Here is a 21,804-nt window from a genome sequence, read left to right as displayed (position 1 = left end):
CTGTCTAAGCCTGTTGATATTGTTGGGAAAGAAGGGCTGCCTTAATACAAGGCCAATGGATAATTGGTTATCCCAGGATCTAACTTTTCCCACCTCTCGTGTGATTTGCGGAATAGCAACAAATGAATAAAAGAAGACACAATATTTAACGAGGTTCAGCAAATGTGCCTACGTCCTCGGGGCAGTAGTAATACTCTCTTCCACTATATAAATAATGGGATTACAAGGCAATCTCACTTTGGTGACTAAACTTCACCAAAGTGGTAACACACACTCTATCTCTCAAGAGGAATTTTCTTCTCACTAATCTCTCAAGTGAGGATCTCACTACTATCTCAAACTCTATTAGTTTGGATGACTCTTGCCTTTGGTTATTTTTGCTACAACCTTACATGCCTATTTATAGGCAATTGGGTTCATGGATGTGGCATGCAATTGGAAGCAAAGTCAAGTCTTCTTCCAAGTTTGGCATGCCTAACTTCAAAGATGGCTAGCTACCTACCTTCCAAGATGGCTTGCTACCTACCTTCCAAGATGGCTTGCTATCTACCTTCTTTGAATATTCCAACCCATGCATTCCTCATGTGGTAAATCACCACATGGATTTCCTCCTCCATTAAGGAGGGACTGCCCATCAATCTCCCCCTCCCGACTTAGATGGAGGGATGCGTCAATCCTGACGCGCTTCTGCAAAACTCAAACTTGTCCTTTGGTAAGGACTTTGTCATCATATCTGAACTGTTCTCATCTGTGTGAATCTTCTCAAGCTGTAGTTGCTTGGCTTCCAGCACATCACGTATCCAGTGATACCTCACATCAATGTGCTTTGACTTCGAGTGAAAACTCGAATTCTTACTCAGATGAATTGCGCTTTGACTATCACAATGCAGAACATAGTTTTGTTGCTTATGGCCCAATTCCTGTAGGAATTTCTTCATCCACAAAATTTCTTTGCAGGCTTCCGTAGCTGCTATGAACTCCGCTTCTGTAGTTGACAAAGCAACACATTTTTGTAGCTTTGATTTCCATGAGACAGCTCCCCCTGAAAATGTAATCAGGTATCCTGATGTAGACTTTCTTGAGTCAACATCTCCGGCCATATCTGCATCTGTATAGCTTATCAGTTCAGGCTTCCCACTTCCAAAGCATAAACCCATTTTGGAAGTACCTTTGAGATATTTAAGAATCCACTTCACAGCATTCCAATGCTCTTTGCCTGGATTAGACAGAAATCTGCTAACAACACTAACTGCGTGTGTTATGTCTGGTCTTGTACACACCATTGCATACATCAGGCTTCCTACCGCTGAGGCATATGGCACCTTCACCATTTCTTCCTCTTCTTTCTCACTTGTAGGACTCTGCTTCGAGCTGAGCTTAAAGTGACTAGCAAGTGGAGTAGCAACTGGCTTTGCTTTCTCCATGTGGAACCGCTCCAATACCTTCTCGATATATTTTTCTTGTGATAACCACAGCTTCCCATTCTGTTTATCGCGGGTAATATTCATACCAAGAATTTGCTTTGCTGGTCCCAAGTCTTTCATAGCAAAAGACTTACTGAGCTCTTTCTTCAGTTTGCTAATCTTGTCACCATCTTGTCCTACGATCAACATGTCATCAACATACAAGAGTAGTATGATGAAGTCACCTCCTGAGAAATTCTTCACAAATACACAATGGTCTGAAGTTGTCCTCTGATATCCTTGCTCAATCATGAAGGAATCGAACTTCTTGTACCATTGTCGCGGCGCCTGCTTTAGTCCATACAAACTCTTTTTCAGTTTGCAGACTAGATCTTCCTTGCTTTTGACTTTGAATCCTTCTGGCTGCTCCATGTAAATTTCCTCTTCAAGGTCACCGTGAAGGAAAGCCGTCTTCACATCAAGTTGTTCAATCTCCAGATTTAAACTTGCAGCCAAACCAAGTACCACCCGGATAGACGTCATCTTTACCACGGGCGAGAAAATTTCTTCAAAGTCAACTCCCTTTTTCTGATTGAAACCTTTAACGACCAGTCTTGCCTTGAATCTGGGTCGTGAGCTATTCTCCTCAGTCTTCAATCTATACACCCATTTGTTTCTGAGTGCTCTCTTACCTTTTGGTAACTCCACCAGCTCATAAGTCTGGTTCTCATGCAAGGACTTAATTTCTTCTTGCATGGCTTCCAACCACTCCCCCTTGTGGTCATCTGTCAGAGCTTCTTCATAAGACTCTGGCTCTCCTCCATCTGTGAGAGTAACGAACTCATGTAGAGGGTATCTGTTTGAGGGTCTGCGTTCCCTGAGTGATCTTCGAGGGGTCGGTGCCTCTTCCTCATCATTAGTTGCATCATCAACTGGATCATTAATCATCGGGTCATTTGCTGCATCACCGACATCTTCGGTATCTCTCCGGCCATCCTGGTTTGTTTGCGGAGGAACTTTATCCGGGTTCATCGGATATTCTCTGGGTTGTTTAGGCTTCTCAGTCTTCTGAGTATCTTCGATGTTCAGATCTTCGAAGAAGACAACATCTCTGCTTCTGACAATCTTCTTATTGACAGGATCCCATAGCCTGTACCCATATTCTTCATTTCCATATCCCAGAAATATGCATTCTTTCGACTTGCTATCGATTTTTGATCTTTCATCTTTGGGAATATGAACAAATGCTTTGCAGCCAAATACCTTCAAATGATTGTATGAGACATCTTTTCCGGTCCAAAACATGTTTGGCACGTCACCATTTAATGGAGCTGAGGGAGAAAGGTTGATCACATCAACTGCAGTCATTAGAGCTTCACCCCAAAAGCTCTTGGGCAACTTAGCATGAGATAACATTGTTCTGATTCTTTCAACAATAGTTCTGTTCATCCTCTCGGCCACTCCGTTGTGCTGAGGAGTCTTTGGAACAGATCGTTCATGCCTGATTCCGTTACTTTTGCAATAGTGCCTGAACGCCCCTATGTACTCTCCCCCGTTGTCGGTGCGAATGCATTTTAATGTGCTGCCTGTTTCTCGTTCAACTTTGGCATGAAATTGCTTAAATACTTCGAGCACTTGATCTTTAGCTTTCAGTGCATAAACCCATACCTTCCTGGAATGATCATCAATGAAGGTGACGAAGTATCTTGCACCTCCTAGAGTATTTGTGGTCATGGGACCACACACATCAGAATGTACAACATCCAAAACATTGGATTTTCTTGGTGCAGGAGAACGATGGAATGAAGCTCTATGTTGCTTTCCAGCCAAGCAATGCGTACATGGTTTTAGAGGCATATCTTTAACATTGACACCAGTTAATACCTCTCTTTTGGCTAGAACAGTAAGTCCCTTCTCGCTAATGTGACCGAGCCGCTTGTGCCATAGCTCGGCCGGCGAATCTTCTCCGAGTGTAACTGCATACCCACTACAGATTTTTGCATAAGTCGTGTAGAGAGTGTTCTCTTTCCTCCCTCGGGCTAGAATTTCTGGACCATTACTGAGCCTCCATTTTCCATCACCAAAGACACTTGTGCAGCCTTCATCATCAAGTAATCCTGTGGAGATCAAGTTGAGACGCATGTCTGGAACGTGTCTCACATCCTTGAGAACCAAGCAGTGGCCTGTGTTGGTTTCAAGGGAAATATCTCCCCTTCCCACGATCTTGGACCTCTTATCATTTCCCATCCTGACATTACCGAAATTTCCAGTATTGTAGGATGTAAAGAACTCCCTTCGTGAGGTTACATGAAATGATGCACCAGAATCGATGATCCAACATGTATCTTGAGATGTCAAATTAACCTGACCCTCTCCATAAATGATGAGTACCTCTTCTTCGTATGAGGTAGTAAAAGCTGTGTCTCTGGCACCACCTTTCCCAGCTTGCTCTCTCTTAAGCCTCCTGCAATCCTTCTTTATGTGGCCTTTTCCACCACAGTGAAAACATTCGATGTCCTTCTTTGGGGCGAACTTGTCTTTTGATCGATCTTTCAATTTGCCTCGGTTGTGGAATTTTCTACTGCTTCCACGGTTGTTGGTGACGAGGGCTTCTGACTCGATCGATATTCCTTGCTCCTTCCTCCTTGCTTCTTCATTGAACATGCTGTCTTTTACAGTGCTCAGTGTGAGAACACCTTGAGGAGCTGAGTTGCTTAATGACACCACCAACGTGTCCCAGCTATCTGGCAACGAGCTTAGTAACAATAGTGCTTGCAACTCATCATCAAGTACCATCTTCATATTCGTCAATTGATTCACCATGCCTTGGAAGTCGCTCAAGTGTTCCGAAACACTTTGACCATCCCTGTACTTTGTGTTCACCAACCGCCGAATGAACGAGGCTTTGTTTTGTGCGGTCTTTCTCTCGTACATGGACTCCAACTTTGTCCACATTGAGTAGGCATTGGTTTCCTGTGTAACATGATGAAAAACACTTTCATCAACCCATTGACGAATTCCTGCAACAGCTTTTCTGTTCAGGATGCTCCAGTCTTTGTCAGTCTTGCCTGCTGGCTTCTCTCCACCATTTTGAAGAGGCTCGTACATATCCTTGCAGTAAAGGATGTCTTCCATTCTGGGCTTCCAAATGGAGTAATTCGATGATGTCAACTTAACCATTGTTGCTGCCGATGACGACTCTGCCATCTTGATCACTACGAGATGCCACCAACAATGAGCGCCGGGCTCTGATACCACTTGTTGGGAAAGAAGGGCTGCCTTAATACAAGGCCAATGGATAATTGGTTATCCCAGGATCTAACTTTTCCCACCTCTCGTGTGATTTGCGGAATAGCAACAAATGAATAAAAGAAGACACAATATTTAACGAGGTTCAGCAAATGTGCCTACGTCCTCGGGGCAGTAGTAATACTCTCTTCCACTATATAAATAATGGGATTACAAGGCAATCTCACTTTGGTGACTAAACTTCACCAAAGTGGTAACACACACTCTATCTCTCAAGAGGAATTTTCTTCTCACTAATCTCTCAAGTGAGGATCTCACTACTATCTCAAACTCTATTAGTTTGGATGACTCTTGCCTTTGGTTATTTTTGCTACAACCTTACATGCCTATTTATAGGCAATTGGGTTCATGGATGTGGCATGCAATTGGAAGCAAAGTCAAGTCTTCTTCCAAGTTTGGCATGCCTAACTTCAAAGATGGCTAGCTACCTACCTTCCAAGATGGCTTGCTACCTACCTTCCAAGATGGCTTGCTATCTACCTTCTTTGAATATTCCAACCCATGCATTCCTCATGTGGTAAATCACCACATGGATTTCCTCCTCCATTAAGGAGGGACTGCCCATCAGATATCTCGTCCATAAAGAAAGCTCTTGCTGGACCAATCATCATTTCCCCTAAGCAATCAGAATATGAATATACTTTAGTGTATAGGAGTGAAATATAAGCTTTCAGCGGCTGGGAGGTAGATTTACTATTATGCTGGTTATAAGTAAAGCATGTAAATTTAGGAAGGTCTCACAGGCAGTTTAATTACAATACCTGTTGTTAGTCTTTTCTTTTGGCCACCCGAAATTCCTCTTTGCATTGGATCTCCTACAATTGTCTCAGCACACATGTCTAGCCCAAGGATCTATAAAAGAAGCAGAACATAGTAGAATTAAAGCTTGCTGTTAATTAGAGTATATATGCATGGGACTTTAATTTTTCGAGTTGATAAGGAGATATACCTTTATTATGTAGTCTGTCATGAGAGATTTTTTCAACCCTTCTACCGAAATGGCCTGTTTAGTTCAGTTGTAGAGATACTCAGAAGGACGTGTCGGATACATATCAGAAAAGAACTAGAACTTCTGTTCTCAAATGGCATACCTTCATATAAGTATCAATATCTGAATCTGGGACAATTCCTTCTTGCTTCTCCCTTCTGGTGACTTCTTTCATTATATCTGTTGTTGCAACAGCTTCCAAGTTAAATCTAGTTTTATGGAATATGACTATGGCCATAAGATGTGAAGAAAATAGGGCACCTGCTCTGCTTCCAATACCCTGACAGCGTGCTGCGAAATCCAGTGCTTCCCTCACAGTCATTTCAGAAATGTGCAAGTCATATTGACTTATATAAGCTGATGTCTTCTGTGGAACAAACTCATTGAGCTTATAACCATTGTAGGTTACATTTCCCCGGACCTGAAAATTTATGAATACAAGATTGAGCTCATATACATATTTCTTTTTTCTTGAAATAGAGATTGTACAACTTGCCATTTTCTTGCTAAATTTTTGATATAGAAGTAATGCTAGCAGATGCATACATTAATGCTTTTCTTTTCAATTTTGTTATTAGTTAATTAAAACAGTAGAATAGTGTAATGATTAACCTTGAGAGAATGGTTAAGTTTCCCTGCAAGCGCCTGTAATAAAGTGGATTTCCCACAGCCTGGAGGGCCAAGCAATAGAGTCATCCTATACAAATTGAGACCAGTAAGGCAGTAAGTAAATGCAACCCCATAAACTCTTGTCAAGCAAATAGAAAAAACCGATTTTATCAAGCGCATTTTCGTAAATTCTAACCTTGATGGTTTGATGATGCCACTGATATCTCTGAGAATTTCTAGCTTGTATGCTTGAGGCTTGCACCCAACTATCTGAGTCATAACCTGTAAATATTCAGCATCTCATTCACTGTCTAGGACTAAAACATTTATATTTACATCAAACAAAAGAAGAATGGCGAGGCAGCCTTTGCCATAGAAAAAGCGCTTACAGAGAATAAGCTTTTAACGGTGTTCCATAGTGTAGGGAGAGGTTTTCCTTGAACTACTTCATATTCTGCTTCTACTAACAAATTCTGGTATCGAACTTCCACAGTCGGCAGTTGCAGTCCTACTCTGAAAAGCAAAGGTCAATAAATTTCAGTGTAAAATACACATTCAGTCAGTTAACTATGATTTATACTATACTGACATGGTAAAAAGTGTTACCTGTCTATTCTTTCTCTGAGTTTCTGCAAGAGCCGGTGGTTATCTCCCTCAATTTCCTTGATCAACTTCTGAATGACCACATGCCTCTCCATTGATCCTAGCTTCGACACATCAATCTGTGCCATCTTACTCTTGTTACTAGCCTCATCTTCCTTCTCATCTTTGCTGCAATCAAACAATGAAGTCCTAATGCGCTCAAACGTTGGCAACCTCTCAATGGCGGCCCACTGCAGCTCTACTTCATCGTCTTCATTCTTCTTTATGGACCTTACATCTGCAGTGCTCCTGAAACTCGATGCATGCTCACGAAACGAGGTCCTGACACTTCTTCCTATCTCTGCAGCCAAGTCCATTGTTCCAACTTCCAAGGCACTCTTCGGTACCTCTTTCGATGTTACTATAATGTAATGTAAGTAGGTGATTAGCTTCCTGATTCTACGTGTATATGCATACCATTATATCTGGGAAGAATATTCATATATGCAGCATTCAAGCATGCGGAGTTATATATTCATATATTCATATATTAATGTGTAGGGGGCGGAGCCACAGAGGCCTGTTTGAAGATCTGCCACCGGCCTCTCCTGCAATCTTTTCATTTCTAATCATATTAATATCTATAGGTAATATATAAGATGAGCCTTAAAATTATTTGTTTCTATGTGGCCCTTCTCCGTCCGCCCTTGTATACAACTATACCCTATAAATCTATCAATGTATGGTAGTTATTTTTTACGATGGAAAAATTATTGATGTAGCCATATGGCATTTTCAAAGAAATTATTCAACAAGAAAAAAATTATTTTGTTTTTATGCAAGTTGAGTTGCAATTTCTCTAAAACAAAATGAAAAGAAAAAATCAATCATGATTGTTGGTTTTAGCACATCGAAAAACTATCAAATACTCTCGAACACCACGTGTTTGTAATGCATGATACTATGATAGTTAGTAAAATACTGGACGTATATAATTCAAAAAATACGTGAGAGTGTTATTCATCATTTCATCAAATGATTCGTTAAAAAGTCCGGTAAAATATTTTTAATTGATTAATTAATTTTTAATTTTGTAATATTAATTTTTATTCAATAATATATGAAAAAAGAAAACATAAAAATTGTGTAAAGTAGAGATACAATATACTTTTAGCTTTAAAAATAGGGAAAATGATCATTTACCCGATTTTAGGCTAAAAATTGCCCACTTGCTCCACCAACTGTTTTTTAACCCCATTTACCCAAAACACTCTAAGGGATTATTTCCCCTTTACCCAATTAATTCTTTTTTCTTTTTTTTTTGAGACTTTTTTGCCCTCTCCTTCTTTCTCACTTAGAGAGAGAAGTCACCTTTCACCTTGCTGTGCTACGGTGACCAGTGGCCGGCGCGGTCTCCGGCGACCGGTGACCGGACTCCGGCGAACGGTGACCGAACTCCTGCGAACGATGACAGGATTCCAACGACCGGTGACTGGATTCCAGAATCTGGCTATTATTGCCCCCCAGTAATCATATTACTGCCCCCCAGTAATTGATAGGAGCATTTTAATGCGACGTTTTAACTGCATTTCCCTACATTTCTTACGTTATTTCCTTATTAAAACCCTGTTTAGGAAAGTTTCCATTCTTTGATTGGGAAAGTTCCTATTTGTAGAAAGTTTATATTTTTGTAGTTTCTATTTATCATTTTTAGTAAGTTTCCATTTTCAGTTTAGGAAAGTTGCCATTTTTCATTTTAGGAAAGTTTCTATTTTTCTTATTAGTTTCTATTTTTAGGACCTCCAAGCAAGTGGAAAATCTTGAGGAGGAAAATCAAAGTTGCAAGCAAGTGGAAAATCTTGAGGAGGAAAATCAAAGTTGCAAACAAGTGGAAAATCTTGAGGAGGAAAATCAAAGTTGCAAGCAAGTGGAAAATCTTGAGGAGGAAAATCAAAGTTGCAAGCAAGTGGAAAATCTTGAGGAGGAAAATCAATTCAAGTTGAACAAGTGATAAACAAGTGGGAAGATATTTTTTACAAATTTGTCTAACATATCTAGCCTTTCATTTATGTTCATCTCCACCCTCCATTCATCATTTTTTGGGCTATAAATACACTTCTCCTCTCCATTTTCCCAAACCAATTCCTTCATCCATCTCATCTTCTTTGTCTCTCCATTTCCTTTCCATTTTCCCAAACATTCCTTCATCCATTTCATCTTCTTTGTCTCTCCATTTCCTTTCCATTTTCCTTCTCCATTCTCTAGTTGCAAAGTTCTGCGTTTTCAAGCAAGGAGAGGAAGAAGAAGAAGGAGCCGTGAAGATCATATCCTCCATCATCCACCTTGAAGGCTTGCTTCCAAGATTCAAGATCCAACCATCTAGCTCTCCATCTCCATCTCCCCTCACGGTGTAATTCATTCTTTTTCCTTGTAATGATCTTTTGTTTTTCTTGTTTGATTTCGTATGAACTTGTTTCTAGTTAACCTAACGTTTAGGGCAAAGTTTAAGCCCAATTTCTATGTTTAAATAAAGTTTTCGAATTCTATAATTGTGATTCTAAGTTGCTTATGTGAGTTTGTTCGATTAAATTTGCTTTACAGAAAACTTTTATATGTTTATCTTATTTGGGTCGACACTTATAGGATTTGCATGTAATTGGTGCTAGGTTTAAGAACATGAAATCGACTTTTCGTTTTGTGTAACTTGAATCAAAAGTAGTAAAGGTTTTGGACAAGAATCGAATTTAATTGAAGAGGATTGCAATTAGGTGGACTTTTCCATAACTAAGTTGTACACTTGAGTTGATAGCCTTTCTCTATGTCTAATGCGTTGAACATGTCATGATTGACTAGCTTTCTAGGGCTTGATTGCATGTTTGATAGGATTAATCTAGGTGCTTTCGCTTAGGTTAATTAGCATTGAAAAGTAAAATATGGGAAATCATTTGCTTTCGAATGTTTCACATGATCAACTCCTCTCTCATGACTTGGAAGAACAATTATAGGGTTTGAATCGAATTTGATTACATGGAATTGATTTTGATCTTTGTTCCTTGCGTTCCACCCTTGTATATATGTTTTTTACGTTTTCTTTATTTTATTTATTTTAATTTTAATTTTAAGAATCCTAATCCCCCCTTATTTGTGTTTACTTGTATATATTTATTCTTTATTTTATTTTTGTAAATAATACTTTATTATTTTAATTCTTTATTTGTTTATACAATTGTATATATTTATATTCTTTATTTTATTTTTGTAAATAATACTTTTCTTTATTTGTTTCACAATTACAAGTGTACCCTCAATCCCCGGAATAGAACGATCCCTATTTGCTTATACTACTAACGACATTTTCAGGGTTAAATTGCGCGCTTGCTTTGAGCGACGTCAGTAATCATATTATTGCCTCCCAAAAATCATATTATTGACGTCCAGTGAATTGTATGAACTCCCAAAACCAAAATGAATACACTACAGGAACAATTGATCAATTTATAATCATATTACTGCCCCCCAGTAATCATATTATTGCCCCCCAATACAAAGTCTAATGTTTCTACTGCCTCCCAATAGACCACCAAAAATGCACATTTTTGTAGGATTCACAGATAATTTGACTTTAATACACAGAAAACAACATATAACTTATCAAAACACCACACTATAGTGATCCATGTCCCTCGTATCAAAGTCTACTGGGGGCCAATAATGTGTCTACTACCCCCCAGTACAATAGAGGCCTAAACCCTCAAAACCCTTTATTGCCGGAACGATAGAGGCCTAAACCCTCAAAACCCCAGAACCGAAACACCCAGAATTCCAAACCCCAAAATCGAAACACCACCCAGAACTTCAAACCCAATGAAAGGCCCAATATTTCGAAACCCCATTTTCCTTCACTCCCTGATGTCACCAGCAACAGTGAAAAAGCAAAGACCTTTGAGAATCTTCCGAAGCTGCCGTTGATTTCAGCCACCAACATTGGAGTTTGGTACGAAGAAGCTGAAGATTTGGAAGGCAAAGTGGTCGGGAAGATGAAGAAAGCCGAGGCAAGGAGTGACAAGGAGTGGCGATGGTTGGGATCGCCGATCAATCGAACGGCGATGAGGACGTTGGAGTGGCTGGATCGCCGATCATTCGAACGACGACGAGAACGTTGGATCGCCGACTGGAGCTTCATCATCGTCTTCAGGTTTGGACTGCATCTCCGGCGCGGCGATCAGAGAGAGACAGACAGACCGGAGGTGGAGATCATGGGGAGGAGAGAGAGAGAGAGAGATAGAGAGAGAGAGAGAGAGTGGAGGTGGAGATCAGGGGGAGAGAGAGAGAGTTTGGGAAGGAGAGAGAGACTGATAGGAGATGGATGAGTTTTAATTTAATAATAGGGGCACAATTGTCAAAAGATGTTAGATTTGGGTAAATGGGTTAAAAACTCTTAGTGGAGTAAGTGGGCAATGTTTATGCTGAAATTGGGTAAGTGGTCACGACCCCTTAAAAATACGATAAATTTCACGAGTTTCATAATTATTAAAGGAAATGAAGTATGAATATATATATATATATATATATATATATTTAAAAAAAAGGTCAAATATCACGTAATACAGTAAATTATAACAGATACGACAGGTGGTAATGTCACATGTAGCTAGGTAGGTCGAAGGCAGAGAATGAATGATATCTCTTGGTTTCGATCGTGTGCAAGAAAACATGAGTGCAGCTCCATTCATATTAAGAAACGTGGCTATCCTTGATTGGTATTTGGATTATCTCTTGGACCACAGACATCAGGTAAAGCATAATTGTTTGATTTTGAAACGAAAAGGATCTCTATCAAGTCTTGAAATCATTAGCTCCCACATTGACGTACAAAGATGTCGTTTATGAGACATGGCTATTTAACTAATATGACTTGACCTCACCATGCGCTTTACCACATCAATTATGCGAACTGATCAACCTTAATTGGAGTCTTGACCATTGATCATTGTTCTCCAATTTCGCTTTTAGTCGAAAATTCCCACATTTTTTTTTTAACAAAACCTCCAACTTGTTTGATACCTCGTTCTTCTTCTACCAAGTGAATTATTTACCCTGAAACCAAGAATTTTACCCGAGGTAATTCGGTATTTCTTGGAGTATAAAAATTTGGTATTTGGGCTGGAACAGTGGATGAAGTAACAGGTATTTGGTATTTGGGCCTTGGGCTTTTAAAAGGCAACGGAGGGCTTCCCCAGGAGGAAGAACTATCTCTCGTCTTCTTCAACCTCTCATTCCTGGGAAGTAAATCAGTAAATAGCCATAGCCTAGTAACAAAGACCAAGCAAGGTAATTGAATTCATTTTGACTGTTCTTTTATTTTAAAACCTGTCGCCAATATCATATACTTGAATTCTGTATATTCTGTTTTATTTTTGCTCTGCCATTTCTTTTGTGCTTTTGAGCTGTTTTTCATGATCAAAGACTCAACCTTTCATATGTATGAATGAAAATTCATTAACTTTTACTATTTTCTGCATCATCTGCAATATAGTGTTACCATCTTACCATTTTTTAGCTAATTTTAGTCGTACAGGCCCAATGTTAGTGGTACTAAAATGGGACAAAAGAAAATTAGGAGAAACCGCTAGCTTGAACAAAGTTTGAAATGGCCAGTATGATTTGTGATGCAGTCATTGCAAAAACTCTAGGGAGTTGAGAAAAATTAGTAGTTATTGATGATACGGATAAGCTCGAGACTATATTACAGCAATGGCTTTGTAGTGAAGTGTAGGGAAGTTCATGTACTCAACTTCAGTAATTGAAAGACTTCATTACCTCCTCTGGAAGTTTAGTTTTTCTGTAGCAAGTGCAAACGCAAATGCGAAAACTAGTGAATATGCAAGAAGAACAATTCCTACAATTCCTAGATCATCGTATTTATACCCATAAATGCTTCCTAGGAAGGCACTGATAGTCTTTTCCTCCCCCCGGAGTACTATTTCCTTGTTTAGGTCCCCATACTGCGAAGTGAGAATACCCTTCAAGGACCAGGATAAAGGAGAAATCCAGTAGCCCCAAACCCACCATTTAGGAATGTTCTGCAAGAGAGAAGTAAATTCAAAATTCCAAATTTTATGCAAATTTTTTTTTTTTTTTTGTGTTGAGAAAGTAAAGTAAATGACTAAAGATAGAGTTGACTTACTGGTTGAGGTATTAGGAATCCCGAGAACAGATTCAACATTGTGTAGCAGAAACTTGATAATACTGAAGCTACTTGGAAAGTTGGGGTCACAGAAGCAACCAATATACCGAAGTAAGTGAAGTAGAGCAGCGTACAAAACATAGCATACACATACCAGAATACTTTGTAAAGTGACCAGTGGAAACCAATGGTTGGATATGTAATGGTCGAAAACAGAACTGCTTGAAGGAAAATATAGGGAAGTTCAATGATCACCTGCAACATATGGAAGAGTTAAGTAAAAACCTTTAAATTTTGAAACCGCTGAACTGTGGTCTAGGAAAATGATTAGAACCATACCTGGGATAAAGAATATGCCCATGAGGAGTACATTCCAGCAAACCTTTCTCGGTATACAACATTGCGCTCAGAAGCGACAAATGGTAAAACTGAGGAACTGTTACCAATTCCAATGCATTGTTGTAAAATAAATATTGATCCTAGAATGCTGAAGAACTCCTGTTCACCATTTCTTCAGAACAAAGATAAAAAGTTGTTCAGATGTTAAATTTACTAGTCTCTGGTATGTTTAAGTGGGAATATATTCTAAAACAATACTCAAACAAATGCAAGAAAGGGTGCTTATTCCTTAAGAAGTCATGCATACTTGACTTTCAGGAGGTGCTAGATGACATATATTATATAGTAAATAATAGATGTGGCCAAGCCGGCCGCCCAAAATCTTTTCTACACCTCTAGGTGATTGCAGGTTTTCTATCAATTCATTATGTGGAAAAATAAGTTGTTTCTGTCAAATTGTCTTACATTTTCTGTCCTTTCTGCCAAAGAAGTGCTCCAAATATCAAAGAGGATGCAGCAGTGATTAACAATCGCCCCAGGTTATATTTTGGATTTCTCCAGTAGGAGAGATGTCTCTTCCAGAGACATGCTTTAAATTGCTCCCATCCATTTTGCGGGAAGCGAGTAGGAAAATTCAATTCCTTTGAGCCTTCTACTGGAAAGCTGAGTTCTCTAACTAGGTCATTGTTCTTCCTGTATAGAAAAAGAAATGTAAGAGTTGAGTAAGTAAGATCTTATTGAAAAGTAATGTTGTGTTGGAACAAAGTAATTTCCTCCCTTATTCTAGAAATCAATCTCTAGAGTGGTAATAATATCATAAACCTGATATCAGAGTCTTTTGCAAATAACGCTACAATTTTGAAAAGGTTTTGAAATTAACAGCTAAAGATCTTTCTGCTATATAAATAATGCATTTGCCTTCTTTTATGAGGACGGTGTCCCAGCTAGTTTGGGCACCGTGCCCTTGTGAGAGAATAACTACTGCTAGTGTTTTGAGATAGAAGTCAAATGCTGAAGTTTGGCATTTTAACAGTGTTTATGAACTCAGTAATATATGCTAGTGCAGTAATACACTAATACTCACTGGCATAAATCTGATTCTCTATAAAGCTGAGCAAAATCTATGGCAAGTTTGGCTTCTGCAGAAGGACTCGTGACTTCTAACATCCATGTTGCTGGGTTGTAGTTATCTTTGATTTTTGGAACCCCAGAAATACCCTGCAACCAAAGGGAGGTAAAAGGCAGAGTTGACAGAATTGGCATGTGGAAATAGATGTTCATAAAATTGTCTGTTGTCATATAACTCACCTCAAAGTATTGGATAAGCTTACTCGAATCTTGACCCAGTTCTCCACAGTATATTACTTGTCCTCCTCTTTTCATCAAAAGAAGCTGTACAAAGTTGATATTAATCAAATCACTTTATTTCTTGTCTTAATATAGATATTATTCTCAATTACTACAATGAACTCGTAACTTTTAGATTTGCTGAATTACATTAGTCAATTACCTCATCGAAGGCTTCAAATATGTCAATACTTGGCTGATGAATAGTGCATACAACAGTCCTCCTTGTACTGACAATATTTTTCACAACTCGCATGACTATTGCAGCTGCTCTGGCATCTAAACCAGACGTGGGTTCGTCCATGAATATAACAGATGGATTTGAAACAAGCTCCACTGCAATTGTTAGCCTTTTACGCTGTTCAGTTGATATACCACTACCACCTGGTATGCCAACTAACTCGTCTTTGATTTCATCAAGCTCTATCATTTGAAGTACTTCTTTCACAAACTCCTGATAAATTAATATGTCAGTTGGAAACATTATGCGATCTTCTATGATCACAGGACTTCTTTTACTCTAGGAAATTTTTGTGCATGACACTATATTGTTACTTCAGAATCCAATTCTAAAGCATTGGTAAATAAATTCCATTTGGATAATTAAGTCTACCAAGACTAGCACCAGGTCTAGGTCTTAAATTGAACTATGCTGTTTGGCATTCATACTAAATGCTTTGTGTGTTTAAAGGGACTTACAGCTCTAGTATTTCTGTCAATCTGGGATGACAAGCGTAACCAAGCTGAGTACGCTACTGACTCTTCTACTGTAAGCTGTGGAGAATGTATGTCACTTTGCTCGCAATACCCAGATATTCTTGCATATGTTTCTTGAACTTTTGGGTACCCTCCAATTCTAATGTCTCCTTCAATAATTCCACCAGTTTTTCTTCCAGAAAGAACATCCATCAGTGTCGTTTTTCCGGCTCCACTAACTCCCATCAAAGCTGTGAGAATTCCAGGTCTAAATGCACCAGTTATGTCTTGAAGAAGCTGTAGTCGATTTGGTGGGAAACCTTGCCCTCTCAGTTTCTGGAAATATAAGGGTGATCAAATTGATTTATATCCAACATCCTTAGAAACAGGAATTCATATTAATGCAGTTACCTGGGGTGTATCAATATAGTATTTCACTTTCTCAAATGATATAGTTATGGGCTCAAACGGCAACACCATGCCTGCAGTTTAACAACCACTATGCAACGTTGATATAGACCATGTTTACTGATACAACAGTCTAACACGCAGACAATATTTTTATTAAATGAGTTCTTCAATGATTTGGAGTACTGGAAAATGCTATGTCACCTGCATTTGTAGATTCTGAAGTAATAATGTCAGTGTCTACACTAGTTACTTCTTTTTCTTGACAGGAATTATCTAAAATTTCTTTATTCTTTAGACGGGAGAATCTTTCATGAGAAATGATAGTCCGAGAACTCCCTGGAGCTGAAATTCAATTTTCAAACAGGTTAGTATATAAAGAATTTATGGTCAATACTTAGATTTTTGCATATTCTTTCTTGTATGTGCATAGGTGGAGGGAGTCACCCTTTGAATAACTGAGTACGCATGTGAACCCAAGGTTGAAAACCATCCAAAATCCAAATAAAGCTCCTATTGATATCCAATAGAAGTATTCACTGAAGTTTAGACCCCGGTTAATTAAAGCTTGCTGGCCTATAGTAACATTGGAAGATAAAACCTGTAAGGAATTACAGTAAGATATTAACACTTAACATATTAAGCTACACTAATCCGATTTAAAATTAATGAAGAGTAGTAGTTCTGCATCACCTTTTGCCACCTTGGAGCATGAAATTCATTTATTGAAGCACCTATTTCTGCAAATGCCAACGGAGAAACCCAAAATCCCCATTCCAACCAAGGAGGTAGAGAAGCTGCATTAGGAAAGTGCTTATTAGATTGACTGAAATCCACATATTGCTAAATGATACTCAAGCCATAAATAGCCTCCCTTACATTTGGGAATTATGAAGCCTCCAAATAGAAACATTACTATTAAAGATAAAAGACTGACAGATCCTGCAACAGAAGGATTTCGGACCAAGGATGCAATCAAACGAAATAGTGATATTGCTACTTGATGCACGAGGAACAGAAGAACAAATTGCCTGAAGAACCTGATATTATTGATAACAAAGTTTTAGCATGTGACAAAATCAGTTGTGTCAAAATAAAGGTTTAGCCTAGGAGAACATACCTTTCAGGTTCAGGACTGTAACCAATCACATAATAAGTAAGGGCTGTCCAAAGAAATGCATCTAGCAATGAAAATGGAATTTTCAGGATGGCAGCCGGAATAGAATAAGCCCATGCTGGGTAGAAGTAGATATCTCTTTGCTTATAGAAGACTGCTAGTCTAGAGGCAGTCATTGATATCTCTGCAGTTCCATTGCATAGCAGTCTAAGTAGAGCATAAAACAAAGAACCCATGTAGTACTTTGCATGGATTTCGTCGACTTTCATCCATGTACGTAGAAACATTGTCATTGTTACTAGTGCAATGACCACAAGCTGCACAATGAAATGAGCTAGGTGTGAAAGGTTGATCAATTTAAGTGGGGTTCTTTTTTTTCCCTTTTTTTTCTTTTTTATATTTCATGAAATGCCTCCAGTATCTTTTACCTGTGCTGATTTGAATACATGAATAAATGAGTTTCTCTTCATGAGAAGCCATTCTCTAGAAAGGCATGCTTTGAATAGTTCCCATTTTCTCAGTGAGTAAATGTTGAATGACAAAGCATGTTTATGGCACACAGATTGATCAAAAGGCTTGCAAAGCTCCTCTTCAAGCTTCTTTCCGACATGGAAGTCCTTAAACATATTTACGAACTTATCAATACTAACATAACTGTAGGGTTGGTCTTTATGGTACCAGTACTTTGCTTGATCCTTTTGAGAAACCACCTATACAGAGAATTCACTGTGAAAATCAATACAGAGCAGATATTCTTGGTAATCTGACAAATTTAATTTGTATATACACAAGAACTCTTGCCTCTTGGAGGAAGTCAGAAATGCCTTTTCGTGGTGGGCTACAAAAACCGCATTTCTGAAAGAACTCCACAACATTGTCCCTTGGCCCATGGTATACAACTTTTCCTTCAGCCATCAAGATAATGTCATCAAACAGATGAAAAGTCTCCGGAGTTGGCTGAAGAAGTGAAACCAAAATGGTGGATTCTGTTACATGAGTCAATTGCTGCAGACAAGTTACAATTTGATATGTAGTGGAGCTGTCTAGGCCTGTTGATATCTCATCCATAAAGAAAGCTCTTGCTGGGCCAATCATCATCTCACCTGTTAAAGGAGAGTATTATGAAACATTAGTATCTTATGAAAGAAAAAACATTTGGATGTAGTAGAATATGCCCAACTGACACTCGATTAGAATGCAGCAAGGTGGAGAATTTGCAGAACCTGTTGTAAGCCTTTTCTTTTGACCACCAGAAATTCCTCTTTGCATTGCGTCCCCTGCGATTGTATCAGCACAAATGTCCAGCCCAAGGATCTAAGAGAGAAAAAGAAACTGTTAAAGTGTATAGGAAAGACTTGGTCTTTGTGTTTGTAGTTGATAACGAGGAATACCTTTATTATATAGTCTGTCATTAGAGATTTTTTCAACCCTTCAATTGAAATGGCCTGTTAATCAAGTTGTAGAGGCATTAAGCAAGAGATGGACAAGTTGCTGCTTACTTGGAAGCATGACAGGAAAGACTTAGAGCGTGACTATTCTCAAACTTCATACCTTCATATAAGTGTCAATGTCTGGTTCCGGGACTATACCAGCTTGCTTCTCCCTTCGAGCAACTTCTTTCATAATATCTTTAATTACAAAAAAAGCTTATTAGTTAGCTTATTAGTTAAATCGAGATGGAGAATCAGGAAAATGCAGGAAGTTGAAAAGAATGCCTACCAGCTCTGCTTCCAATGCCCTGGCAACGAGATGAGAAATCCAGTGCTTCCCTCACAGTCATCTCAGAAATATGCAAGTCATATTGACTTATGTAAGCTGATGTCTTCTGAGGAACAAACTCATTGAGCTTATAACCATTGTAGTTTATTTCTCCTTGAACCTAAAATTTTGTGAATAAATTTATCAGATTTTGGATTATATCTACATGCTAGAGCTCATCACCGTGGTCAGACAAAAAAAAAAAAAAACTCATCATTGTGAGTTTGAGTCCCACACAGAAGTTGTAGAAATGATATTTTCTTGCTAAATATTCCATACATATAAACTATGCTAGCTAATGCCTGTGTTCATAGTTAGAGAACCTTGAGAGATTGGTTATGTTTTCTTGCAAGTGCCTGTAATAAGGTTGTTTTTCCACAGCCTGGAGGACCAAGTAAAAGAGTCATCCTGCATAAAATGTAGACGTATTTAGACTAATCATCCTCCACACATCTCTTAGGTTTGTCGAAATACAGAAGAAACCAACTTATTAAGCATGTTTGTTAGAAGAAAAAAACAGATTACCTTGAAGGCTTGATGATACCGCTGACATCTTTGAGAATTTTTAGATTGTATGCTTCAGACTTGCATCCAATTATCTGTGTCATGACCTGTCAAATATTTTGAATCTCATTCTGCATGTAGGACCCAAATCTTTGAGGTACATGGAAAGAAGTACTCTATTAGGTAGTTTTGAAAACATCAAATGTGATCCTTTATCCCTTCCTATCTATTAATTGAAAACAATTTTTGTAACCCTTGATTTGCACAGGGTAAAATATTTTCTTTTGCTGTTGGAATAGGAAAACACTTACAGAGAGAGAGCTTTTGAGCGTGTTCCATAGTGTTGGAAGGGGCTTTCCTTGAACTACTTCACATTCTGCTTCTACAAACAAATTTTGGTATCGTACTTCCACAGTTGGCAATTGCAGTCCCACTCTGAAAAACAAAGGTCAGTCAATTCAGTCCATAGCATATACATATTGGCTATGTTTTATACAAATTACTGTAATGATTATGAGCCGAACATTCTACAAATATTACTTACCTTTCTATTCTTTCTTTGAGTTTCTGTAAGAGGCGTTGATTATCTCCTTCTATTTCCTTGAGAAGATTATCAATGAACACATGACGTTCCAGGGCTTCTAGCTTTGTAACATCAACTACCCTCTTACTCTTACCTTCATGATCATCGTCCTCCTTGTTACAATCCATGAGTGAAGTTCGAATACGTTCAAATGTGGGCAATCTTTCAATGGCAGCCCACTGCAGCTCAACTTCATCGTCATCATTCTCTTTCATGGACCTGACATCTGAAGTGCTCCTGAAACTTGATGCATGCTGATGAAAAGAAGTCTTCACACTTCTTCCTATCTCTGCAGCCAAATCCATTCCAACTTCCAAGGGGCTCTGCTGCTTCACCTCTTCCTACTGTGTTTGCTAATGCACTCAGATTCTACCTACATATAAGGAATAAGTCATGGGGTGGAACCAGCATTTAAACACTATTAAAAATTGGAAGCAAAGTTTAAAAAGTCAAAACTTTTCATATCGTTTTCTTCAAAATCTTATACAAAATCCTTTGTTAATTGATATAGATACACATTACTACTTTCAATCAAAAGAACTTTTAGTTAGTTTGTTATTACTTTTTCTAGTTGGTGGCACAATCAAACAAATCATATGCATATGGGAGGGTCCAATTGCTTCAATTAAGCTTATTCTATATCCCATTAAGCTATCTTAGTTAATGGAAGTGAGAAGACCACACCCCTGCAAGCATGAGTAGTTCCACCCCTCAAATTGTTTGTGTACAATGCTGACGCTGTACTAGAAGGAATATATAAACTACCTTGACTTTTGTGAAATGACAGTTCCTATTGTATGCACCGAGTCACTGAGATTTGCATTTAAGTAATCCTTGTCTCCTTGAGGTGATTGGCTGGGTTTTGTAAATTTATCTTCGCCGTAATTGGAATCTGCGATTTGTATATTTTTTCTAAACTAAAGAAAAATTAAACTATAAAGATCCCTATGAAGATGCTCTAAGAAAAAATCAGTTCCAAACAAAAGTCCAGAAATTGGTGTGCTTGCTTGACTATTATAATTCATTCAATCTATTTTCTACTTTTTAAGATCAAAATATACATGCTGAGGGATGGTTAACAACTAAGCAATAACTGAGAAAATATATGCAGATATTTTTAGAAATCAGCACCACTTGGAAATGAGCAAGAAATATTGTATTGTTTAAGGACAAGTAAATTGACAGAGAGAGGGAGAGATAATAGAGTTTCAAGTGTGTCTTTCATTTCATTCAAAGGAGGTATTTATAGGGATACATTTTGAAGTAAATAATGATACAACTTGATGGCATCTTCAATTGTAGCCTCTCCTTGTGGCTTCTTCATTTGCAGCTTCACATTGTGGTTGTGATGATGATGATTGCCACACTTGTTCCCCATTGGCATAAAGCTTGACTCACAAGTCATTATACCTAAAATACCTATCTTATACATGACATAGACATTTTATACTATGAACAATACAACATGTTTCATATATACTACAACACTCCCCCTTGGATATTTCATGTTGATAGTATTTGTCTAAGCCGTGCGCTTCGAAATTGCCTCGTTAAAAACCTTGCCAAGTAATAAAACCCTGTGGGAAAAAACAACCTTGGTCGAAGGAGAAAAAGAGTGCAACGCGCATTGAGCGTGGAGTATGATTCTAGATACTCCCCCTGATTTAGACTCCCCCTGAAGATGAGAGTTCGGATAATCTTCTTAATCCGATACTCTTCACATGTTTCTCGAAAGGGGTTTTTGGTAACGACTTAGTAAATAAGTCCGCTACATTATCCTCTGATCGGATTTGATTTACTTCAATGTTTAGAAGTGTTTGCTGTTGCTGATTGTAGAAGAATTTCGGCGATATATGTTTAGTATTGTCACCCTTGATAAAACCTAATTTCATTTGCTCAATACAAGCTGCATTATCTTCGTAAATGCATGTAGGTTTATCCGTGGTAAACTTCAAACCACAAGTTCCTCGAATG

At 38.4% G+C, this 21,804-nt stretch overlaps 1 protein-coding gene across 2 annotated transcripts; it reads right to left on the bottom strand.

Moving 5' to 3' along the window:
* Window positions 1-11,556: 11,556 nt before the first annotated feature.
* LOC112187459 (pleiotropic drug resistance protein 3) lies at window positions 11,557-20,559 on the bottom strand. 2 transcript variants are annotated; one of them, XM_040514274.1, is made up of 23 exons: window positions 19,792-20,559; window positions 19,559-19,682; window positions 19,269-19,342; window positions 19,067-19,151; window positions 18,705-18,864; window positions 18,537-18,613; window positions 18,377-18,430; window positions 18,209-18,299; window positions 17,787-18,088; window positions 17,414-17,695; window positions 16,989-17,302; window positions 16,748-16,908; window positions 16,562-16,665; window positions 16,316-16,469; window positions 15,872-15,942; window positions 15,464-15,796; window positions 14,928-15,218; window positions 14,726-14,809; window positions 14,502-14,635; window positions 13,883-14,110; window positions 13,418-13,589; window positions 13,079-13,333; window positions 11,557-12,974 (listed from the first exon to the last, which is right to left on the bottom strand). In XM_040514274.1, exons 1-23 carry the CDS (start codon window positions 20,133-20,135, stop codon window positions 12,708-12,710), a joined length of 4,161 nt encoding a protein of 1,386 aa, XP_040370208.1. In that variant the 5' UTR covers window positions 20,136-20,559; the 3' UTR covers window positions 11,557-12,707. The 2 variants fall into 2 exon arrangements, with proteins under 2 accessions (XP_040370208.1, XP_040370209.1); XM_040514275.1 differs by lacking the exons at window positions 15,872-15,942; window positions 18,377-18,430 and having other exon boundaries at window positions 15,464-15,757; window positions 16,335-16,469.
* Window positions 20,560-21,804: the final 1,245 nt, after the last annotated feature.

This window comes from Rosa chinensis, chromosome 2 (assembly GCF_002994745.2).
Source record: "Rosa chinensis cultivar Old Blush chromosome 2, RchiOBHm-V2, whole genome shotgun sequence".
Lineage (NCBI taxonomy): Eukaryota > Viridiplantae > Streptophyta > Magnoliopsida > Rosales > Rosaceae > Rosa > Rosa chinensis.
This window is presented reverse-complemented; position numbering and strand designations above follow the sequence as displayed.